The 25,732-nt window shown below is 46.7% G+C and overlaps 1 protein-coding gene and 1 pseudogene across 1 annotated transcript in view; one reads left to right on the top strand and one right to left on the bottom strand.

The window, feature by feature from the left end:
- Positions 1–25,732, bottom strand: part of ATP9A (ATPase phospholipid transporting 9A (putative)) — a 140,446-nt gene that overhangs the window by 95,085 nt on the left and 19,629 nt on the right. Inside the window, exons 2-4 of the mRNA XM_032387783.1 lie at positions 14,396–14,540; positions 12,895–13,008; positions 7,397–7,505 (exon numbers count right to left, since the gene is read on the bottom strand). Of these exons, the coding sequence (XP_032243674.1) occupies positions 7,397–7,505; positions 12,895–13,008; positions 14,396–14,540 (368 nt within the window). The remainder of the gene's footprint in view (positions 1–7,396; positions 7,506–12,894; positions 13,009–14,395; positions 14,541–25,732) is intronic.
- LOC116621782 lies at positions 659–1,329 on the top strand (annotated as a pseudogene).

The following is a 25,732-nucleotide window of genomic DNA, read 5'->3' as shown; positions in this document are numbered from 1 at the left end:
GGTTTAAGTGTAACAAGTTTATACCCAACAGAGGCTTTTAAAATAAATATATAAATGGTCCTCCCTGCTTCTGGTGCCCAATAATGAAGAAACAGACCCACACCCCAAAAGATACCTTTTGGGAAAGATAACAGTGCAATGTGCACGTGAGATTGTTTTCAGGGGTTTTTTTTGTTTTGTTTGGGGTTCTTTTTTAATTAAACAATAGATCAGTTCACCAATAATTTGTAATAAAGTGAAACTCAGTACTTTGGAAAAACAAAGAAACGTATGGGTCTGAAATAACTTTGCATCTGTTGGAGAAATGTATGAGAAAGTGTCTGGCAAGATCTGTTTTAAACAAGACTTATAAAAGCGAATGCTCTGAATCTTAATGAGGGAAGCTTGGGCAGGGGAATTCTTTGCTTCCTGAACTGCCTCTGAGATCCTTAGTAAAGGACTTTTGCAGTACTTCTGCTGTAGTTAATATCAGAAACACCATCACTGGGGCACCTGGGTGGCTCAGTTGTTAAGCGTCTGCCTTCGGCTCAGGTCATGATCCCAGGGTCCTGGGATCGAGCCCTGCATCAGGCTCCCTGCTCCGCGGGAAGCCTGCTTCTCCCTCTCCCATTCCCCGGCTTGTGTTCCCTCTCTCGCATTCTCTCTGTCAAATAAATAAAATCTTAAAAAAAACAAACAAACTCATCACTGTAATTCTCTTCTCTAAAAAAAAGTATAAAACAGGGATGTCCCGTCAGTGTAGGGACAACTTAGTGCTGGGTGCCTTGCAGATCTGATCTTTTCTTCTTCTGGACTGGAGGCCTCGGCCACAACCATGTCACACGAGATCCTGGATCAGGCCAAGACGCCTAAGAGCTTGATCCCCGCTCTTCGAATTTATTGGAGCGGGAGGTTTTGGAGCAACGCTGTATGTCTTGCACCTGGCACTGTTCAATCCAGATGTCAGTTGGGATGGGAAGAATAACCCAGAACCCCAGAACAAAATGGGTCCCAGTGATCAATACAAGTTCTACTCAGTGAATGTGGATTATAGCAAACTGAAGACGGTCCAGACTTCTAAATGAAATGTTGCACTATAAAGGTGCTTTGAATGAAAGTCTTCCAGAAGCCATCTGCACTATTTTCCACTTATCCAGGAAATATTTCCCCTCTAAATGCCAAAATCATGTATTGTGCTGGAGTTTATACTGATTAATAAATATCTGAAACTTATAAAAAAATGAAATAAAAAAAATTTTAAAGTATAAAACATACCGTGTCTGAACAGAGTTTATACTTTGAAAACAAAAATGGTACTTGTGTTTAAGAACAGGGAATTTCTGGATGGAACTAGAGGGTACTATGCTAAGCAAAATAAGTCAATCAGAGAAAGAAAATTATCATATGATCTCACTGCTATGTGGAATTTGAGAAACAAGGCAGAGGACCATAGGGGAAGCGAGGGAAAAACGAAACAAGACGAAACCAGAGAGGGAGACAACCGTAAGTGACTCTTAATCTCAGGAAACAAACTGAGGGTTGCTGGAGTGGAGGCAGGTAGGAGGGATGGGGTGGCTGGGTGATAGACACTGGGGAGGGTATGTGCTATGGTGAGTGCTGTGAATTGTGTAAGACTGATGAATCACAGACCTGTACCCCTGAAACAAATAATACATTAATAAATAAATAAATAAAATCTTTTAAAAAATTATTAAAAAAAAAGAATAGGTTATTTCCATGTAGTTAATTACCCATGAGCTAAACAATGCCCCATTAATGAACACATCTTCCCTACATTATCCTACCTTCTCCTGATAAACTCCAATGGAATTAAACTGCCAAAAAGAAAAACATGTATATCCTTTGACCTCAAAATTCAGTCACAGGAACCACATCCTAAATCATGGTCCAAAATGGGTTTTGAATTACAGTGGAAAAAAAAAGATATCACTCTTAAGTGGAGGTGAGAGATCCTGAGATTATTCTGTACCTGGGAAAGGTTGAACAGAGCACCTGGAAGGATGCAGAACTATCTGGAAAGAAATGGGGAAGATTAAACATATCAGCTGGTTTTTAACACCACACAGTACTCAAAAACTGAACATAGGAGGGATTCTCTCCATTTCACATAGACCTTCGGCTTATGACTTACGGCTCATGGGGTGCCCAGATGTCCCCAGCGGGAAAGAAGCATCAGCAATTGTGTTAATTGTGCCTCTGTTTGCACTTTCTTTCAAAGCTAATTATCTGCGTGCCTCATTTAGCCCTTGATCACAGGTTAGTCTGGAAAACATTCCTGGTAGGAAGACCCACAGAATTCCTCTTGGGAAAATGCAAATCCAACTGCCCTCACCACCTGCGATAATCTAGGCAAACCCCTCCACCCCCAGAATTAAACTTTTGGTTTGGGCAAGACACAAAGAAAGAGAAACAATCCATTTACTAATTATTCCTTCCCCACCCAACCCCAATCTCTGCAGGAACAAAATGACATTTCGCTGGGTCCGCTACCACTTCAAGACCCTCTCTTCTTTGGCTTTGGTATCTCCAGGGCCTCTGAACACTGTTAGAGAAGACAGCTCTAGAAAACTCATAAGGGCGTAAGAGCCTCCCCCCAGTCTGATCACGTTACAAATGTGGATTTCAAGAGGGAGGGGGGATGCTTCTTTATCTGAAAACATCATCCCTAGAGGGTGTTCGACAACTCTAACAGTAAGTTCCACCTCAGAATAGGATGCTCGGGGCACCTGAGTGGCTCAGTCGGTTAAGCACCCGACTCGTGATTTAGGCTCAGGTCATGATCTCATGGGTCCTGAAATTGAGCTGTTTAAGAAATTACACACCAGACCTTGTCCAGCACCTGACTGGGTTATGGTAGGTAATCTTTTTTTTTTTTTTTTTTAATGGCTTTCCAATTTTGACAGAATTTTTCAAACACTTCCAACACCACCTACTCCCTAGCATGCCTTGTACACAGATTCCTAGACCACAGAACGGACTTTCCCACAGTGTCAGGCCCTCATTGGCCTGCATGGTCTTCTCCTCTGTTTTCCCAGGAGGGAGACTCAGGAAACATGGCCTAGGTGGGAAGAACAAGATGGAGCCAGAACCTGGGGTATGTACCCCACACTCCCAGCCATCACACCTGGGGCCTTTGGGAGACTCTTCCCCAGGGCCACTTCATGCCTGTGTGCTCTAGGTACGAGCACGGGGCTCCGTGCTCAGAAGGGTCCTGGACTTGGTTTCATGCTCACCTACTGTCATCTTGAAATTCTTAATTTCTGAACAAGGGCCCCACACGTTCATCTTGCACTGTGCACCACAAACACACAACCAGTCCTGCTCTCTTCCACCCTATAAGACTTAAGATGAGGGTCACTTCTTCTGAGAAGACGTATCAGCTCCTCTCTGACTGGCTCCCATAACCTCCCATGACCCCTGGCTCATACCTCCATTGATTGATTCACACCCACCAACATTTAACGGACCCCTGCTACAATATCATCACCACTGGCTTTCTTGAGTACACACCAAATCCCAGGCCAGTATTATGTTCTTCTCATTCAAGAGTTATATTTACAGCAACTCTCATAAGGCAGGCACTATTACCAGCCCCAATTTACTGACGGGTTAAGGACCTGCCCACGGAGCTGGGTGCAGGGGGAAGCAGGACTCTTGAGTTCACGCAGAGCACAGGCTCAGAACCAGGAATGCAGTGATCAAGAAAGGGACAGTCTTTATGAAAGCCACCCCACTCCCACCCCTGATGTATAATTATTAGTTGCATTTTTTAATTATCTATTTAAATGTCTGGATACTTCACCAAATTATGAATTCCCAGAATCCCCAGCCCCTTGTGTTCATCTCTGTAATATGGAAGCCTATTGACGACTTGGGACGTGTGGTACTCAAAAAAATTCTCAAGAAAATGAAGAAAAGGTCATTCTGACGTGAGGTATGACAATGACATTAAAAAATAATCTAACTGGTGTGTTATTTTAGGTAATAAATTATTTGAATGAAATAAGATGATCTAAATGGAAGTAGCAATTAACCAAAAAAAAAAAACAAAAAACAAAAAAACTATCATCCATTTTTCCTCACAGTGATAAGTGCCTTACTTTCAGGATTTTTAATTGTTTAAAATCCACTTTTGGGGCGCCTGGGTGGCTCAGATGGTTAAGCATCTGCCTTAGGCTCAGGTCATGATCCCAGGGTCCTGGGATCGAGCCCCATGTCTGGCTCCTGGCTCAGCAGGGAGCCTGCTTCTCCCTCGCCCTCTGCCTCTCCTCTGCTCATGCTTGCTCTCTCTATCTCTCTGTCTCAAATGAATAAATAAAATCTTTTAAAAAATAAAAATAAAATCCACTTTTTTCTCCAAGTTTGCAATTTTTTTCAATTTGATTACGATAATGCCTCTAAAACTCTGGCAAATCCCAACAAGAAATCTATGCCATTAGCATTCCTAAAACTATATTAACTCTTGCTAAAAATGCAGGTCATGAATCTAATTTTGACACATCAGACAAACACAAGTTGAGGGACAGGCTACAAAGCAACTTCCCTGAAACTGGCCGGTCCTTTTCAAAATGTCAACGTCGTATCAAAGAAAACCAAGGAGCTATGCCAGGCTAGAGGAGACTGAGGAACAAGGACAATTAAATGCCACTGGGAAAACCTGTACTGGTTTCTGTACCAGGAAAAAATGCTGTTAAAAACAGGATACTGTAGACACTGGAGGGTGGGGGATAGGGGGAAAAAAAAACACAGGACATTTCAGGAACAGATGGCAAATTTTGAGTAAGGACTATAGATTAGATTAATAGTAATGTACCAATGTTGAATTCCCTGATTTTGATAATCGTACTGTGTTATGTGAGAGAAATGCCCTATTTGGAATTAAGCACCAAAGTATTTAGGAGTAAAGGGAATAATGTCTGCAACTTAATTCTCTAATGAGAGAGAGAATATTAAAAAGCAAACATGGCAAAATGTTAACCTTTGATGGAAGAGCGTATCGCCGGTTCACCACATGATTTTTGTAATTTTTTTCCTAGTTTTTAGAAATTACTACCCCCCCAATTTTTTAAATTTTATCAGCACAAGTACTGCTGTTATTAATCAGGAAATGATGCAGAATGCAGGTAAATATCATGGCCTGTAATCTAGTGATCAAGGACTCGATATTCTGGTTTCTAAAGGTTTTTGAACTCTAAAAATAGTGTTGAAAAATGTATTTTAAGACATCATGTGATACAAAAGGAACCGGTCCTGCGTGGATACACACATACATATTTGTTTCACTTTGCATTTAAACTTATTAAATGAAGACCCTGCTGAAAAGCCTCACTCAAGAAAATTAGTAAGTAATTAAACAGTAAGGTCAAAAAAGGCTTCTTTCTCTCCCTCTCTCTGAAATCTTCCAGTTGGGGCTTCCTACTCCGGCCCTTCTCCCCGCCCCCCACCCACCCCCAAGTGTATCAGATAACTAAACTCACCTCGACCACTTTCTGAGCTGACAGTTTCTTCAGTGCTTTTTTTGGGGGCTTTCAAAACAAATGGCCAAGCAGGGGCTGGGTTAATATTCAGAACTCTGCTCGGGTTTCCCCTACTGTCGCATTGGCATGACAATGGAAACCACGGGCCACAAAAGGAGACCAACAAAGGAAGACAAGTTTTTAATGCTAGAGCCATCTGCCAATTCTCCTTAGGATCTTTCCAAGAACTGAGTGAAGATAAAGCAGGAGCTGAGAAGGGGGTCTGCAGGGGAGGGCAGAAAAATCATTCACGGGAAAAGCAATTGCAATATGAAAAGAACCAAAGAAGGTTTGGAGCCTGGATAGATGAATGAATGGAACCCCTCTAAATAGATCCACCGCACCCTCTCCAATGGGGCTTTTGTTGGTTGCCTAGCATTTTAAATGTTATAGTCAGAATATGTTATTAAGGGAGGATTTAATATACACGAACCACAAAAAAACACCCTGCAGAGGGGTCTTCTGATTATCCACGTGGAAAGCCCAAGCCACCTGCCTTTACAAAGACTATGCTGGGTTTTCTTTCTTTACGTAGCAAAGTGTCCTAAATACAGTAGTTTAGCAATAATAAAGCATTTTTATACCAACTCTACATCCCCCACTTCTCCCAGAGACTTGCAAAATGTTAAGACCACCAACTATGAAAATCTATTTAAATGCACTAAAACGAAATACATTCATGCCCTCGGGGGATTTTATTTAAAAAAAAAATTTTTTTTGAGCCTAAAACATATTCCTCTGACATTGTTCCGCGAAGGGAAGTTGTATGCAAAACCCTGAAACCACGTGTGGACGACTTCTTGGGAAGACTAAAGCTTTGGAAAGCAGTTCACACTTGACTCAGATACGCCTTCCCCGAGACATCTACCTCATCTTTTTCAGAATTCTTAACATCCTGAAGGTAAGGCACAGCTTTTCTCCATCTCTGCCTCTCCTAAAACATTACTAATCCCTGAATGGGATCAGTCATCTTCTGGAACTTTAGGTAACATGCGCTCATTTCTGAACACATCCTTACAGGTAATCTCCTGTAGAATTTTTAGTTGAAATAGAAGTCAACATTGGCTGGGTTGCTTTGTGGGTTTTTAATGGGGTGTTTGGGTCGTTTTTGTTTTTGTTTTAATTCCACCAATTTAAAAATGCATTCATCTTGGGGCGCCTGGGTGGCTCAGTGGTTAAGGGTCTGCCCTCAGCTCAGGTCATGATCCCAGGGTCCTCGGATCGAGCCCCGCATCGGGCTCCCTGCTCGGCAGGAAGCCTGCTTCTCCCTCTCCCACTCCCCCTGCTTGTGTTCCCTCTCTCGCTGTGTCTCTCTTTGTCAAATAAAGAAATAAAATCTTAAAAAAAAAAGAGGCTATCTAGTCACTTCTCTTTGGGTCTGACTATATACACTCCCCACCTTAATTTTCAGGATTTATAAGATGCCTTTCAAGGAAATCTTCACAGATGCAGTGTTTATATAAATCTGGTGCCTATTTAAAAACTAATGTTGCGAAGTTGTAGCATGTGTTTTGTAATGTTGAAAGAGTATCTTTCAGAGCTTGTAGGACAGACTTTGCAGACTCCACCGCCTGAACGCCTGAACGAGAGGGGCTCCCTCCTTCCCTCAGTCAGCCCAGGGACAGGCAAAGGGACAGGGTTAGCCAGAAGAGGATGCCCAGTGAACAAAGTTTAATTCCAGGCTGATGACGCACAAGTTGGCCAACAGGCCCGGCTCTGGGAGAGACCGTGGCAGCCCCAGGCACACGCCGGCCTCCCTGTGCCACCACGCAGTGTCTGCACACCCGCCGGCCCTGGGCCTTGAACTCTGCTCCCTGACTGTCAGCGGCCCATGATGGAGTTGCAACCCTGTGGCCCCAGGCCGGAGCCAGGAGGCTGACCTCTCGCCGTGAGCCGGCTGTAGACCTGGCAGTTGACTTCCCTGTCCCGCACATAGCATCGGATCTCCTCCACAGCCTCTCGGATGACAGTGACGGCCAGCACGAAGCCCTGCGGAGAGAGCGGAGAGAGGATGAGCCCTGCGGAAAGTGACCTTCCTCTTCTGGTGCTGGGGACAGAAAAGGCCAGAGGCCACACCGAAGGGCAGCAGGGCAGGGCCTGCTAATTACCCCAAATGCACGCACCCCAGCAAGCCCACTTCTCCCGACTCCTTCCTACACACATGCCCTGGGGAAACACTCGCTGACACACAGATACACGGGCAGCCCTATCCACCACCACTGCAGGGTTTCTAAGAGGAAAAGGTGGTCTGTCCACAGGCAGTGACAGAGGGATGGTGTCTGCTATTCGCACCTCACTCGTCATGTGCTGGGCACCCTTCCAACTACACTACACCCCCACAGCAACCCTACGCTCACGAGTGCTAAGACGGAGCCTCAGAAGCACAGAAAGGTTGAGTCATCTTGCCCAAGGATATGAAGCTCTAAGTGACAGGCAGGAAATCTGGCTCCAGAGTCCTTGCTCCTAACAGCCACGTTGTGCCTCCAGACAAACTTGGAAGACCTACTAGCCAGTAAGATGGAGGCCCAGGAGAAGGTTAAAAAGAATGAGATCCATCCCATGCACTGACCTGCCAAGGAGGGAAATTCACTTTTCACAACATACAATGTAACACCATGCATACAAACGACAAGGGACAGCCACCATCTTCCGTGAAGAGTTCCCAATTTCCTTAACTATTGGCTAGATTCCTTTGCAAGGAAAGGACTAAGAGGGAGGAAGGGGCCAAAGGGGACTTCAGTCTTCTCTGTACTGTTTTAAATCCTTATAAAGAGAACACATTGAAGTATTAATTGTGTAAGTAGCAACAAATAAAAAAAAAAACATTGGAAACTGCCCGACCTTTCCTGGGCCAACCCCAGGAAAGGCCTACCCCAACTCATAAAATTTGGTGGGAACTGGTGTGTGAGTCAGCCGTAACAAGAATCTATTTCCATCTAGATTTCTCCTCTCGTGTCAATAAAGGCAAGAACATTCATTCATTTTTCTTACAAGATAGCCTTGTCATCTCCTTTTAAAGTCATTTAAAAAAAAAAAAAACACAGAAAGCACCATCACCCTGAAGGGTAGCAGCGGTGATTCTTTGAGCATTTCATTTTCATACTGTTTACTCCGTGAAATATATTAACTTCAATTCAAAGGACTTTAAATCTCTTATGTAAATCTAGCCAGAGATGTGCGGCTTTGTGAAACTCCTCCAAGGGCTCATTCATCTTTACAATCAAAGGATTACTCCTGTTTCCAATCAGATTGTAAAGTACTGGCCGCAGCCAGAGCAAAACTGGTACATTTCAGAATAAAAGCATAACCAGACCAGGAGGGGAGAGGAAACCTGTTCTGGGAAGAGCGCAGACCCAGGGTGCACAACCCCCCCGCCCCGCCCCCCCAAGCTGCCAGTTTCCTTGTTTTGGGCCAGAATCCAGGTGTTTGCTGTTTGTTTTTTCAAATGTCCCAGTTTCTATTTCCCTCTGCGTGGGCCCAGCTAAATCCCATTGATGAGAGTGGAAAGTGTGCGCTCCTACAAAGACAGGAGCCGCTAACCTCCCTGCTGCAGATAAATACGGCCTCCTAAATTATCCTATCTGCTCCCCCCACCCCACGCCCAAACACACAGTTCCCATTAATCCCAGAGGACATGCCATCCCTGGGGCTAGAAAATGCTTTCACAAAGAGATGCAAATGTAGTCCAGAAATAAATTCCAACTATGCAACTTCAGAGGTCCTTCATAGCCACAGATATTTAGAGAGAGGCTTTAATAGGGAGGCCTGGGGTTGTCTGAGCTTGTAAAAGAATCAGAGGCAGTGACAGCCTCTGATTAGCGCCCAGACAAGCCATTCTGAAGGTGCTAAGCCTCCTTTTGTAAAGTTGTACGTCAAAATAGAGTACAACAAAGCAAAACAAATCTATGAGCTAGAAATCAGAAAAGCAGTTGCCTCTGGTTCGGGATGGGGTGACTGGAAAGGGGCATTAGGGAACTAGGGTGATGAAAATGTTCTGTATTCGACTGAGGCGCTGTTTCCATGGGTGCTGACAGAAGTCAACGCTCACCACTTTGTGAATGTAGTATCTCTGTATCTTAAGGTACACAGAGTAGATCTCAATAGCAACAAAAAAATCTAGATTATTTGGTCTTCATACAACTTTATGGATTATTTCAGCTATCTATTGAGGAATTTCTCCCTCTAATACATTAGTACCAAAAAAAAAAAAAAAAGTTATCAAAAGCTAAACCTTGGGGCGCCTGGGTGGCTCAGTCGTTAAAGCTCAAGTCAGGATTCCTGCTCCGCGGGAAGCCTGCTTCTCCCTCTCCCGCTCCCCCTGCTTGTGTTCCCTCTCTCGCTGTCTCTCTCTGTCAAATAAATAAGTAAAATCTTAAAAAAAAAAAAAAAGCAAAATCTTCATCCAATGAACAATGTTACTAGTGCCAGAATTTTAAAATTCAAATGAGAGTATGTCCTCTCAAGAGGCATCTTATTTGTAGTACTTCATTTAATTCTTCCAACAAGCCAGGGAAGGAGACATGATCATCCCTGTTTTACAGATGAGAAAACCGAGATTCAAATTATCTAATTTCTCAAAGTGTAGCCAGGAACCACACCTCAGCCGTGTGGCTCTCAGCCCTCATTCAGAACCACGGCGCTTATTTACAGCTGGGTTTGGAAGGAGAGGCCTTTCGGGGTAGTCAGAGACATTGCAAATATGTCTTCTAGTCCAGAACTGGAAACAGACTCTGCACAGAAAAATCTAGGGGAGGACGACACCTGGGTAGTTCAGTCAGTTAGGCGTCTGCCCTCAGCTCAAGTCATGATCCTGGAGCCCCGTATCGGGCTCCTGCTCAGTGGGGAGTCTGCTTCTCCCTTGACCCATCCCCCCCACTTGTGTGCACTCTCTCTCTCTCTAATAAATAAAATCTTAAAAAAAAAAAAAACTTTCTGAAATATTAAAAAAAAAATCTAGGGGAAATCAGCTATAGTCACACCTAGAAATAGATGCCATCTACTTTGTCTTTGACCCCAAACCTCCTCCTCTGCAGCCCCCGGGAAGAGACAAACCAACACTCACATCCCCTTGCAGTCCTAAGCCTTCATAGGAAAAGCTGCTTATAAACGAGACACAGACGCAGAGGCAGGAAGCTCAGGGCCCCCAGAGGCTGCTATTCACCTGCCTGGTTTCTACCTGCAGCCACAGTTCACAGTTTGGGGTGGGGGGGAACAGGTGAGTCAGCGGGCAGACAGGGAGATGGTAGAGGTGGCTGGGGTCACAGTACCGCACACACTGAAGGTCAGGCTTCTCGGGAACCTCTAGGCATCACTTCAGCAAGGTGACAGAGGCAGGAGCTGGGGCCGGGCCCTCTAATTTAGAAGGGGGGTGGGGGGTCTTCTAGGCCATCCCAGTCCCCACCACTTGCTCCAGCCCAGCTGGACTGGACAGGAGGGAGATTTTCACTGGGAACGTTTTTATGTTTCATGCATCATGTGAATGTATTACCTTTCAAATAACTACACTTCAAAAAGGGAACCAACGGAAGGCAATGTGATAAATTATATTTTTATATACATTAGAGACTATTTTTTTTATTTTTATTTTTTAAAGATTTTTATTTATTCATTTGAGACACAGAGATAGAGAGAGAGAGAGAGCATGAGCAGGGAGAGAGGCAGAGGGAGAGGAAGAAGCAGGCTCCCCGCTGAGCCAGGAGCGCGATGTGGGGCTCGATCCCAGGACCCTGGGATCATGACCTGAGCTGAAGGCAGACGCTTAACCATCTGAGCCACCCAGGTGCCCCAGAGACTAACTTTTTAAAAATAAGCAACTTAGGGTTTGACTCTATATAGGTATGTAGTAAACAGTGGAACGAAAAAACTCAAATAAAATTGGGGTATTTCATATAAAACTCTAAAGTTTCTAACTCTGGGGACTGGCAACTCCAGGTCCATGTCTGGACCTGCGGAAATGGAGCAGCGCCTTCCATCTTGGATGGGACAGGAGCTCCCCAGCTCTCCCAAGGCTCGATTGTGGCAGCCCAGCCTCTGAGTCCGCAGCATTCCATTCCGGGTGTAAGAACGCAGACTGGAATGTTTGTTATGCGAGGGAAGGATGCAAACAAAAGTTTGCTCCCGCCCCCAGAGTCCTACCTCACCTACAAATGACAGCAGGACAGAACAGCTTGCACATCCCCAAAGCACCCTTGCTGTTCGTGTGGGAAAAACGAATCCCCTCTCCTTTCTCTTTTCTCAGGGCTGGAGCTGCTGGCCTGACTTGCCTGCTAATATGACAAGTAAAAAAATCCTGTTCTTACTTCTTTAAGGAAGGCTTAAATCTTTTCTACTTTAACAGTCTTCTCCCAATTAAAACTTCAACAATATTTGTGAACAGAGAATTCAAGTGTCCCCCCAAGTCCCACCTAACTTAGTGAGAAATAAGCAGCCTCTATATGGAGAAGAGATGTCAGTTTCACCCTCTCCACCCCCCAGTCACACTGGGTTTCCTTCTGTTCTTCAAATGCTCCAAGCACATGCCTACTGCAGGGCCTTTGCACGGCTGTTCCTGTAGTTGGAATACTGCCCTCCTACTCTTCTGCCCATCTCCTCCTCAAGAGGCTTTCCATGGCCACACCGGCTAAGGCTGCCCCTCCACCCCTCCCTTCCCCACCTTCATCCATTCAACAAATATTAAATGCGCCTGGGATTGCCCATCTAGCCTGTGACCGTATTCTATAACCTCTGTGGCACTTTTCACAATTCAAAATGATTTCATTCATCTGTTTACTGTCTATCCCTTCCGAACACCAACTCCACAAGGGCAGGAGTTTTTATCTGTTTCATTCAATGCTGTGTCCCCAGCACCCAGCACAGTGCCTGACACACCGCAGGTCCTCAATAACCACTTGCCAAAAGGAGGTGAGGGAGGGAATGGAGGAGCATTCTGGCCAGTTCTGTCTGACTTCGTACACAAAGCACAGAACCTGGTAACTTTCAAACTCTCATGCCGACAGACTCTACATAAACAGAAAAGGCGATCTCAGAAAACAATTCAAATAGTACAACCCACAAAGACAGAAGCTCGTCTTTCTTGCTTGCCACTGTGTCCCCAGAGTCTAGAAGGGGGTGAAATGCACAATAAGTATGCAACACATAGTAGCTGAAGAAATGAATGACCGAACAACTGACAGACACAATGAATCAAGAGCACAGGCTTCACCAGAGTTTGCTCCTGGTGGCGTATGAAAGGGAGCTTCAACATGAGAATATCGGGGGGATGGAGGGTCTCTCTCTTCAAAGGCCGTATCCCAGTTCCAGATGCCCGGGTGACAGAGACAAAGAAGTGTCTGTTCCCAAAGCCCCGAGGTCACTGAACAAACCAGGCCGATTTACTCACCAGGGGGACCCAGTAGGTGTAGAGGGCACCAAGTCTCATCTCAGGAACAAACTGAGAGCAGGCAAGAAGTAAGAAATAGAGGTTGAAAAAGTATTTGAACTGGTTAAACAGCACCTGGAATAAGGAGAGAGAAGAGAGGGAAGACAGTCAAGGCTTGTCTGATGAGGTCGGGGGAGGTTTAGCAGGAGGGAAACCTCCGCTGAAAGCATTCCTACCCAAGAACACAACTCCCACGGTACCTTCCATGGGAACTTTAAACACTTCTATATATTGTCTAGGAAAATACACATGGGTATTAAAGATACTTGTAAAAGTAAAAATATAAATAATGATACACAGGGAAATGATAAATTTCAAGAGAGTGGGTACCCCTGGGGGTGGTGGGCGGGGGGGGAAGGCATGCCAGGGGCATTCAACTTTATCTGAGTTATTTCTTAAAAACCATCTTAAGTACAGGTAGGCCCCTCAAAACGTGAAAAGGAGGTTTTAGTGGAAAATGCCTCTACTGTAAGATTGATCAGGAAAACAAGGTAAATCATCATCTCCATGATACGATCTCAACACCATAAAATAAATACAGCAGAACCCCATCCTGGGTGGAGGTGGGTTCCAGCAGAGCCTCGGCTGAGCCCATGTGCCCTGGGCGTGGGACTGGTGCCGCAGGACTTGTCTGGGGCGCTGAGCAGAAATGACATGTCTCTCCGGGGCGAAGGCAATTAACAGCCCTTTTTCGGCCCCCTCACTCTTGCTCAGCCACGGCGATACGGGTGGCCTTGTATTCCAGAGAGCGTAGCTACAACATGGAAGAGAGTGGCCCCGTGTACACCAGAATTTCCATCAATGAGAAATAAACATTTTCCTGATTTAAGATACTGAGATTGGGGGGGGGGGGTGCGAGTTGAAGGCAGCAATGAATGTAGTCGGAGTCGCCCTAAAACAACATTCAAATTGACCTTAAGCAGCAGCATTACACATTTGTGTTTCTGTACTCTCAATAAATCAAAGAGTCATTATTTTTTTTTTCCTTCCAGCACTGGAACTGGTTGCTGTTCCTGCTTCTAAAGTCAGCTGGTGTGTGTGGGAGGCTCTGGTGGATAAAAATAGGTATGCAATTTAAAGGGGGGGGGGGGAGGTTTGTAGAGTACACATCCAGGGATTGGTCTAAGTTAATGTGGAAACACTGTGACTCCACAGCATAAAATACCAAGCCAAACAGAAACATCCATTAGCAAAAATATCCACAGAAATTCTCTCTGGATGGTAGGAATGAAACTCACCTCTTAAAATTTTTCTCTATATTTGTGTATCCTGACTTTCCTAGAGTGAATATGCATTTCATGACAACAGGGGGAGGAATTTAGGGACTGATGGGTTTTGGGGTTTTTTGGTGTGGGGTTTTTGGGAGATGAACAGCCAGTGGCTAAGGCAGCCTAGAAAACACACAGGCTATTCTGCCACGGGGACCTGGGTCTCCTAAAAAGCGGTCCCTGGCTGTACGTACCCCAGGAAGAAAGGTGAAGAAGTTGTACTTCTGGTTGTTGATGACATTCCGAGGGTACCTCTGGTCCCTCTTCTCGGGATGCCCCAACCATACAGTGCGGGGCCTGGGCTCCCCTCCGCCGCAGCATCGCACCCACTCACAGCACCTGTGGGAAAGACAAAATCACACTGTCAAGGCCACGTCCACACCTGCCCGCTCTTCTCTGAATGTTTTTCTCTCAAGCATCTGCCCTGGGTCGGGACAAGAGCCACGAATGGGGCTTCATCCGTCATGAGAAGGGAAAACGGAGCCAAGGCTTCTAAGAAGCTGGGATCTAGATAAAAGATGGTTTGTGCCCAAGCCCAAATTACTTATTTCAAAATGTAAGATTCATTTTTAAAATGAGATTTAAGTTAGAAAAGTAAAGATACAGCAATACATTAGCACTATTACTTTCACATTTTGCTGAGAGGAAAGCTCGCAACAGTTAAATGAAGCACCCAAGGAGGACCTAACTCAGATTTCCGCTTCAATCTGTGTCTCCCAAATTCCAATTCTAATTACCCAAATGAAAATGTTTGCTTTAAAAAATAAAAATAAAATAAAAAATAAAGCACCCAAGTTTGCCAGGATGTGAGAAACAGGGGAGTCTGGCCTTGAACCGCCTCCATCTCATTTGAAAACCTAGTATCTTTCCAGCACCCCATGCTGTCGAGGTTGCTGGTTCCACCAAGATAACCAGGTAAAGGAGAAGGGAAAGAATATCCTCTCGACACCCAGATCTCCTTTCAGCAGCACCCCAGAGGAGCCAGCCAGGAAGACAATGGCTCAGGGCCTGGTGTCACCTGGAGCGGGGCCAGAGTACCAGCTGCGGGCCAACTGACCGCCCCCCCCCCAACAGCTGTCCGGGCTGTCCTGCGAGGTCAGCTCATGAGTGCACCTGCTCCTGGGTGGCCCGCACCAGGCAGGGCAATGTGGGCAGCTCCAGCAGAACAAAGACACTCTGAAAACACCCCAAAAAGGCAGCTCATCCTTCTGGAGAGCCCATATACAAGGCATTTCAAGAATCACAAGCCCTCATAAGCACTGTGATGGAAACACCCCATGCCGAATTGTTGGCCTCTGCCCCCACGTACACAGGCCGGGAGGGAGAAACCCCCGTCCGGCCAGCCCCTCGTGACGCTGCCAAGTGAAGCGAAACCAAGCAGACAGGGAGATTATGACTTATGTAAATACTGGTACACCGCGGCCCACCCTTCTCCCCCTCCTCCTATGGGCCAGGCAGGTCCTGGTGGGGTGCTGGGGTACAGAGCTGAGCAAACATGGTCCCTAGGCATCAGCAAGCTGCCTGCCCAGATGCTCAAAATTTCCAGGATGAAACACAATGCTCTTTCTTAAAAATAGCATCTTCATTCCAGTAAACTGGTGCTCGGGGGGGAGTGTATGTGACAAGGACAGGTTTCGCTTCTCGTAACTCATCTGTGTTGGCCCTGTTCTAAGTTGTCCAAAGGCCAGGGACAGAAGCCTCGAGGAGTCCAACATGATTACTGCCCATGGATGGGAAGCACCCATGCGGGCCACCGGGGGACATGCGCTAAGTGCTAAATGAATGTGGTGGGGGGGATCATCGGACAGGGAGCACACCTCTCTCATTTGTGGAAGCCATCTCGCTGGTCATGACTGACCCCTCTTCCCCATCCTGTAATAATCCTGTAATGATGGCTCCCATACTAATGAAAGCTGAAGAATGGATTTCAGAAAACCAAGCATCAGGTCGACTGTTTATATGCGTTTTGTCTGTGTTGTTTTAGCAGGCTCTGCACCGCAAGCTATCAGGTTAAGCCATTCATTACTTAACCTGCAGATCTGTACACGAGCACAAAGTAGGTGGAAAGTCACTGCAGCATATGCACTGTGGCTACAAAAGACTGGAAACAGAGGGGGCTGGTGAAATCAACACGAACAGCCACAGTAGTCCTTCAAGGAGAGCGAGAGCTGGATGCACTAAATGGCCCCATTTTGCAAGATATGCTAAATCGAAAAGCAAGAGGCTAAAAGGTGTGTCCAGGATGCTCCTCTTTGCATGAACACAAGAGGATCCACGGGCAGACATGCTTCAAATGCAGCACCGGTTCCCTTTGGGAAGGAGGGAGTAGGGACTAGGGAGTAGGGAGACCTTCTGCTATGTATTCTTTAGTTACAATGTTTCATATTATCCAGGGACTCAATGTGGTTCTTTCCCAGCTCAATTCATAAGAGTAAGCATTTATTAAATATCCAGCTGGTAGGAAGTTAGACTAGTCCAGGTCCTATGGGGACCGAATGTTGGAACAGGATCCTTGCCTTCTCCTTCCTCACAGTCCCACTGCAAAACAGGGTAAGTGTTCAGGACAGGATAAAATAAAAACTTTGTGTCACTCGAGCCCAGTATGATTGGCCCCAAGGCCATCTCATTTAGCCAATCTGACGGTCCCTGCATTTACTCACTTTCTGCATGTACTGGTTATATATAACTTGCACATTTCCAATGCATGATCAATCCGACTTTCGGGTCAACAGTATTTATTGAACACTAACAACAATAATAATATAAGACAAGTAATCACTGCCTCTTTTTTGTCACCTTCTACGTCTTGTGCGCTCGGTGTGCTAGGCCCTCCCCTGGCACTTGGGCATTCAGGAGTGAACAAAACAGACAGGTCCCCCCCCTCTGGAACTTCTACTTTAGTGGAGGGAGACAGACCATAAACAACCACCCAAAATAAAATAAGGCCTGGGCAAGAGAGGGCGTGGGGGAGGGGTGTGGCTTGGGAAGACCAGGTGGTCAGGGAGGCTGGTGTGACAGCTGAGCTGAGGGACAGGTAGCAACAGCCATGCGACCATGCAAAGAAGTATAATCTGGGCAGACTGGAAGGGAACCCCAAGGGCCAAGATCCAGAGGTGGGAACCAGCCTGGTTACACACTTGCCTAGAAAGACTGTTGTGTACCAACCACAGGGGAAAGAAGGGAGGAAGGAAGGAGGGAGGAGGAGGAAGAAGAGAGGCCAGATGACACTGGGCCTTGTCTCTGGGGCAGGGAGTCTGGATATTACTCCAGGCACCGTGGGGATCATGGAAGGGTTACAAGCAGGAGGCAGCATGATCTGATTGACATTTTTTTAAAAGTTCTGTCTGGGGTGCCTGGGTGGCCCAGTCGGTTGGGCGACTGCCTTCAGCTCAGGTCATGATCCTGGAGTCCCTGCTCAGTGGGGAGCCTGCTTCTCCCTCTGACCCTCCCCCCCTCATGCTCGCTCTCTCTCTTTCTCTCTCATTCTCTCTCTCTCAAATAAATAAAATCTTTAAAAAAATAAAAATAGAAGTTCTGTCTGGATGTTACACAAAGACACTGCAGTAGGTTAACAGTAAAAACAGATCAAGAGGTGTGAGGTTCCTTTTTGGGGTGATGGGCATGCTCGAATATTGACTGTGGTGATGGTTACACAACTCTACGAATATACTTTAAAACTGCTAATTATAGGGCGCCTGGGTGGCTCAGCTGGTTAAGCGACTGCCTTCGGCTCAGGCCATGATCCCGGAGTCCCGGGATCGAGTCCCACATTGGGCTCCCTGCTCGGCGGGGAGTCTGCTTCTCCCTCTGACTCTAGCCCCTCTTGTGCTCTCTCCCTCTCTCAAATAAATAAAATCTTAAAAAAAACAAACTGCTAATTATACACTTCAGATAGGCGAATTGCAGGGTATTTGAACTGTATCTTAGTAAAGCTGTATATTAACCAAGAAAAGTAGGAACAGGGGGATCATCCAGGAAGCTACTGTCATCATCCAGGCAGGCAGAGACAGCGGTCCAGACTACAGTGGCGGCACTGGGTACAGATTTTCAAAATATTACAGATGTAGAAATGTACTGTCTTTAAACAAACATTAAAAAAAAAATGCACTAGGGGCGCCTGGGTGGCTCAGTCCGTTGAGCATCTGACTCTTGATTTCGGCTCAGGTCACGATCTCAAGAGTTGTAGGATCAAGCCCTGCATTGGGCTCCACACTCGGCACAGAGTCCGCTTGAGATGCTCTCTCTCCCTCTCCCTCTGCCCCTCCCCCCACTCACGCATGCTCTCTCTCTCTCTAAAACAAGTAAATAAATAAAATCTTTTTAAGAAATAATTTTAAAAAAGGAGAAATGCACATTTCATTTAATGTTCACAATAATCCTACGTGGCATATACAAGCATCGCCCCCATTTTCACAGTGGAGAAACTGAGCCCGAGAGGACTCAGTGATTTCTCCAACACCTATACTACTTTTGTTCCACGCTGAGTGGGGGAAGCTGGCCTTAAGCCCAGGCCTGTGGGATCCAGATCCTGAGCTGAGCGCCTGAGAGCACCTTGCACTGCCATGAACAGCCTCATCAGCACAATTATCTTACAGCTTTTTTTTCCCCTAGGCTCTCATCATCTCAGAAAGTTGGAAGGATCTTTAGGAGCCCCAACAGCAATGGCTGCCACGCTGCTGGGACAGAAGTTCTCCCGCAGGCTCATCTTCGGGCCAGTTGCGAACCTCCCGCCTCTCAGCTCCACTACCTGTTCTGGGACAAAGGACAGAGTCCCCTCCTGCTCTCCCTCACAGCCAGCACACTGCTAGCTCTCTCAGCAGAGGACACTGGGGGGCACCACTGGAGGAGTCTCTCCTGGGCTTTGCAGGCAGAGGCACCCAGTGGATCAGTGCATGGGTGTGAGGCCACCCAATGGTGCTCTGCCCAGCCACCCGCCCAGGATCTGCAGTCCCTTGGAGACCTCGGAGCCCCACTGTGGAGACTTTCCCGGGGCCCTCGCAGTATGGACATCCTGCCTCCTCTGCACCAGCACCCTGATCCCCTCACCCCCAGGCTTGTCTCCTGAAGTTCTCCTGTCACTGTAGCCCCCGGTGTCCCAATCCCATTGCACGCCCAATGTGTCAACCACCAGCTGGGCCCGCCAGCCCACCTGCACCCCGAGATCACTTTCTGCTTGCCCCATGCCTGCAGACCAGCTCTCGCCCTGCCTGCCAGCAGCCTGAACTCAATTACACCATCTCCAAGTACATCTGTACCCCAGCCTTGGGGAAAGGCCCCCTTCCAAGTGCATCCTTCCTTGGGTCCGCTCCCTCAGCTCAGACTACCCCAGAGTCCTCCTCTATCCTATAATTATCCTTTATCCTAATTTACCAAGTCACTTCCCTCCATCTCTCCAGCTGGGCTAGCTGGGCCAACCCCATCTCCGAGCCCCAGGTGCAGAGAGCACAAGGACCCAGGCAGAGCCAAGCAGAACCCTCGACATGGTGATGGGTTCAACAAAGGCCAGCAAGACCCCTGGCTGCGATTATCACTGGAAATACTAAGAAAGAAGTGCCCTTCACCCTGAGGTGGCTAAGGTGGCAGACAACAAGCGAGGGGTTGCAGGTGGCCCCCCTTTGTTCTTGTTTAGGGAAGAGCTGGCCTGAAAATGGGAGTCACCAGGAGGAATGCAAAGGCTCCTGACACCTTTGGAAGAGCGCACAGGTCTGCCCATCTGTCCATTCCCTGGGCTTTTCCGTCTCAGGAATCAATTAATTGGTTCTTACTTTTGCTCAAGCCAATTTTAGTTGGGTTTGTGTTAACCACTGCCCCAAACCTCCTGTCTGATCTTCCTGTCTGCCACACGCTGCACTGTCCTTAAAGACACAATCCTGTCGGTTTTGTGTGTCTCCGAGTCTAAGCTTTTCAAGTGTGCGGTTAACAGCTTCCAGCCTGCATTCTACCGTCCTGACCTCTCTGCTCTAGCTTCGTTAGAGCGGTGCCATCCGACCCGGTAGCTTCTATGACATGGGGCTGTTCACGTTTAGATTAATTAAAACAGAAGAATTCCAGCCCCTGTTCCCACTAGCCACATTCTGAGTGCTCCACAGCCAGCTGTGGCCTGAAGCTATGGACTAGACTGTGCAGACCCAGAACCTTCCAGCGTGACAGAAAGCTGTACTGGACAGCACTGCTTCACAGCATCCCTTTCACGACCTCTCCTTCCACCTCGCTCTTCATCGGCTACCAGCGCCGAAGGACACTCACGTGAGCATCAGTAAGTGGCCCTCACAACCGACATCAATCAGGCTAAGCGATGTTCATACGCACACAGCATTTCCTAGACTGTCCAACTGCCTCTACCTTCATGGTACTGGCTAAACTCGCTGACCTAAAACGGGGGGTTCTCAGCTAGGGTCACTTCTGGTCCCCCCGCCCAGAAGTACCTGGCAATGTCTGGAGACGTTTTTGGTTGTCACACCTGGGGGGAAAGGAGCTACTGCCGGCATCGGGGGGGCGGGGGGCAGGGATGCTGCTAAACAGCCTACAGTGTGCAGGACAGCCCCCCAACAAAGAACGGTCCAACCCCAAATACCAGCAGCGCCTGGGGTGGAGAACTCCTGCCCTAGATTTTATTTACGTAAATTTTAAAGGGTAACTTTGTACTACTATCACGAATGGAAAACCAGTATCACTGCCATAAACACAAGGTAAACATCACAACCAGCACAATGGAAAACAGTGTTACTAAATTCAGGCCAGAGTCAGCGGCTCCCAGCCTGTGGCTCTTGAGGCTTCTGCTGTTTATACTGCCGAGACAACAGGACGGTCGGCTACTAAAGAGTCCGCCCTGACAGCTTTAGAAACATGGAAGGAAAACTGAAAAAGGAAAGAAGTACCTTACCGCATGTCTCAATGTGATTTAGTTCCTGCCCGTGAATTACTCGGGATGTTATCACGGCTGCACCTCGAGCCCTCGCCTGCCCATGTTTGGGGAACTACTGTCCCACAGTAGAAGCTTTGGGCTGGCAAATTTACAAGCGACCAAGTTCCCCCCACCTCCACCCCTCCAAACAGAAGAGGTGGCAGCCAGGCTCCCTCTCAACATCTGGATTGATCCCTGCAACTCTCTCTACCCCTAGTGGCTGCCACCACCACTCCCAGTCTGTCTAGGGTACAGACCTCGGTCCCCTGGAGGCCCGAGAGGGGGAGCCGCCTGGGGCTGCGTTGTCACCCGAGTGTCATGAATTGCTGCTATTGTTTCTTAACACCAAACCAAGCTGTCTGCCACTTGGCATCACAAAGTAACTCCTGCCTTCTAGACGCGCTAGGGAGATGGGCTACAAGACAGAATGAGAAATTAGGGGCGCCTGGGTGGCTCAGTTGGTTAAGCGTCTCCCCTCAGCTTAGGTCATGATCTCAAGAGTCTGGGATCGAGCCCCACCCACATTGGCTTCCCCGCTCAGCCGGGAGTCTGCTTCTCCCTCTCCCTCTGCCCCTCCCCCCTGCTCGTGCTCACTTGCTAATAAATAAAATCTTTTTTTTTAAGTGGTTTTTTTCTTTAAAGATTTTATTTATTTATTTGACAGAGAGAGACACAGCGAGAGAGGGAACACAAGCGGGGGAGTGGGAGAGGGAGAAGCAGGCTTCCCGCCGAGCAGGGAGCCCGATGCGGGGCTCGATCCCAGGACCCTGGGATCATGACCTGAGCCGAAGGCAGACGCTTAACGACTGAGCCACCCAGGCACCCCAATAAATAAAATCTTTAAAAAATGAGAAACTAATGAAGAAATAACAGATGAGAGCCATAGTTTCGAAATAGCAGGGCCATAACGGGTAGAGTAAGGAACACCAGCTTTTGGGGCACCTGGGTGGCTCAGTCGTTAAGTGTCTGCCTTCGGCTCGGGTCATGATGCCAGAGTCCTGGGATCAAGCCCCACATCAGGCTCTCTGCTCCGTGGGAAGCCTGCTTCTCCCTCTCCCACTCCCCCTGCTTGTGTTCCCTCTCTTGCTGTCTGTCTCTGTCAAATAAATAAATAAATCTTTAAAAAAAAAAAAGGGGGGGGGAACACCAGCTTTTAAGTCAGATGGACTCGGGTGCCAAGCCCAGCCTGGCTCCACACTGGCTATGTGGCTTGGGGCTACTCATCTTTTGTGATGCCACTTTTTCTGTCTATAAAATGACAGTAAGACCTGCCTTGCTGAATTTCTATGAGGATGAAGGAATTTATATAGGAAAGGCATATGACAATACATAGCACATGACAAGCATTCAATTAATAGTACATATATTTCTCTTAATTTTTTTTTCCAGGGGCACCTGGGTGGCTCAGTCGGTTAAGCGTCTGCCTTCAGCTCAGGTCATGATCCCCGGGTCCTGGGATCGAGCCCCACGTCGGGCTCCCTGCTCAGTGGAGAGCCTGCTTCTCCCTCTCTCTCTGCCTGCCCCTCTGCCTACTTGTGCTTTCTCTTTGTGTCAAATAAATCTTTAAAAAAAAAAAAAAGGTTTTTTTTTCCAGATAAGAAAACATAAAACAATGTTCTTATCTATTGATAGCAACAGCTATTCAATGAGGTTAAGACGTAAGGCCAGAAATAATTTAGTGTACACTGCTTCTAGCTTGACCATTTAAACAGGAAAATCAAAGTAAATTTTCTTATGATTTGACTCTAAAACAAACAAAGGTTTTGATGGTGGGCAGCCTGCTGACCAGATGTGTGGTGGTTTCACACAATCTGGCTGAAAGGCAAGGGAGAGCAAGTATTACAGGCGGAAGCGCCAAGGGAACGATGTTTCTGGAAAAGGTAACTATTGTAACAAGGAGCTGGCCTCCAAGGAAATGATCATCTCTGCTCTGGGTGTAACCACAATCAGCAAGCAGTCGGTAAATACTTGTTGAATTGCCCCCATGGTGTGCTGAACCTTCCTGAAGCCTGAGTCCAGAAGCTATTGGGTCTGTCTTGATACTGGGAAGATCCAGGAAGAATTTAAAGAAAAATTAAAAGTAACATGGAAAAAAAAAAGGTAATCTAGAGCAGTGGTTCTCAATGGAAGGGAAGGGCTGGGGGGGGCGGGGATTTGCCCCCTGCCCTGAGGACACTTGGCAATGTCTAGAGAGATGCTTGGTTGTCACAACTGCAGGAGCAGGGAGGGACTCTTGGCATGTCGTGGGTAGAGGCCCAACGTCCTACAGTGCCCAGGACAGCCCCATACCGAGGATTACCCAGCCCCAAATGTCAACAGTCCTGAGTCTGAGAACCCCAGTCCAGAGCAGCACTGTCGGATGCATTTCTGCAGTGACAGAAATGTTCTCCATCTGCATGGTCTCACACAGTGGCCGTAGCCGTGTGGCTGTTGAGCACTCAAAATGTGAAATTTAAATGTTATTCCGTTAATTAATTAAAATAGCTACATAGATCTAGTGTGTACCATACTGGACAGCAGGTCTAGAAGGATTTGGAACTCAAGTTGTTAATAAGCCTAGATGCCTGGGGAGGGATGCTGGAAAGCATGGAAAGGAAGGTATAAGGGAAAATTTTGCTCTGTGTTCTAAGAACATCTAGGAGGCTGAATTTTTTTTTTTCTTTAACTAGGGGAATATGAAATCTAAAGTCAGGGGCACCTGGCTGGCTCAGTTGGTAAAGCATGCAACTCTTGATCTCAGGGTTGTAAGTAACTGTACACTCACCCCATGGTGGGTGTAGAGATTACTTTAAAAAAATAATAAAATCTTTAAAAATTAAAAATAAAAATAAAATCTAAAGTCAGAAAGAATGCAAAAAAGGAAGCTAGTTCACTGAAGTCTGAACGTTATCTCTGGCCACAGCAACGCTACCTACTGGTGGAAAAACTGGGCCATATCAAAGAAAAAAGCCAAGTCAATGTGGAAATTTCTTTTTAAATAGAAACAGGTCCTCTGATCTAGCAAGTCTACCTGGAGGGATGGATTGTATATGAATTCTGGTACGGGTACAGATGAGCAAGAGGAAAGATACAAGGATGCTCCCAGCAGTAAGAAAGCAAACCCTGAAAATGACCAAATGCCCATCAGAGAGGAACCCCCTGCACAGTGGACCTGCACTAATTTTTTTTTTAAGATTTTATTTATTTGAGAGAGAGAGAGAGACAGAGACAGGATGAGTGGAAAGAAGGGGAGAGGGAGAGGGAGAAGCAGACTCCCCACTGAGCCAGGAGCCTGATGCGGGACTGTTCCCAGGACCCTGAGATCATGACCTGAGCCGAAGGCAGATGCTTAACCAACTGAGCCACCCAGGCGCCCCACCCCGTGCTAATTAAAAGAATAGGTAGATGTGCACACTGACAAGGCAAGATCCAAGCGATGAAGGGGGAGGGGGAAAAATAAAGCAAAAGATATGCAATTATGCTATATTTTAATAAAAATAACACATAATACACACATGGGAAAATAACACTGAGAAACAAATATGCACACACACACCCAGACTGTTAATTCTGGTTCTCTTGGGGGGAAGGGGGCAGTCATGGGTGGTAGTATCTGTAACTTTCCCTGTTTCTCCTGCCGGAAGTCTCTCCCTCCTGGTCTCTTGCCGCTCAGAGTGCAGGACACCTCTTACAAAAGTATGACTCATACTGCGTCCGGCCCCCATGATGAGTCAATCAATGTGGACTCAAGTCCAAGCCTGTCACCCCTCATCCCAGGTCCTCTGTTATCAAGCCTCCGACTGCAGCCAAAGCAAATGAGCTCCAGAACTCTACTTTTCTCCAACTTCCAAACCCTCTGGCAAGACTCCCTCACACCAGATTTCCTTGAGCAACCCATTCCCCTTCTTCTACTTATCCTTCAAAACCCAACTCTGTACTTGCCTGTTTCTTTCTAGAAAACTCAAATCTATGGAAGCCCAGCAAGCAACATATAATAATAAAGGAACAAAAATAAACACGGAGTCTAGTGGGACAGGGCACACTGAGGAGCCTAGACCTGTGGGAAGTGGCCCCCTGGCCTCACTAGGATACATTCTCACATAAACCTAATACAACAGACCGTAAGATTCTTCATGACAAAGACAAAAAGCATAGATTCTGAAGTGCAAACCCTCAGTTTTTAAATGTTGGTAACTGACGCAATGTTTAAGTAGTATGCAAAACTAAAATCACACCGAGGTGTCATTTTTTACTTAGCATAACCAAAATCAAAAAGCTTAATAACACCTGTGTTGGTTGGGATGTGCAAACAGACACTTTTCACTGCTGGGAGAGGCCTCAATCAGTATAACCTTGAGGGAAAGCAACCTGGTGATAGCTCTCAAAATTATAAATGCATTCACCTGGACCCAATGATTCCCCTTCGAGATATGTATGTTGTAACATGGGCACAAAGACTTATGTCCAATGTAACACTGCTAATAATAATGTACCATTACAAATAACCCAGGTGTCCATCAGTGGTAGACTGGTTAGGTTAAGTATGGTAAGTCTATTCAATGAAATCCTTTAAAACCATATTGTTAAAAAAAAAAAAAAAAAAAAGAATGAAAAAGCTGGCGCCTGGGTGGCTCAGTCGTTAAGCGTC

The sequence above is a fragment of the Phoca vitulina genome, unplaced genomic scaffold (assembly GCF_004348235.1).
Source record: "Phoca vitulina isolate PV1807 unplaced genomic scaffold, GSC_HSeal_1.0 scaffold50, whole genome shotgun sequence".
NCBI classification, from domain to species: domain Eukaryota; kingdom Metazoa; phylum Chordata; class Mammalia; order Carnivora; family Phocidae; genus Phoca; species Phoca vitulina.
Note: the sequence above shows the minus strand (reverse complement) of the source record. Positions and strands in the feature narration are given on the sequence as shown.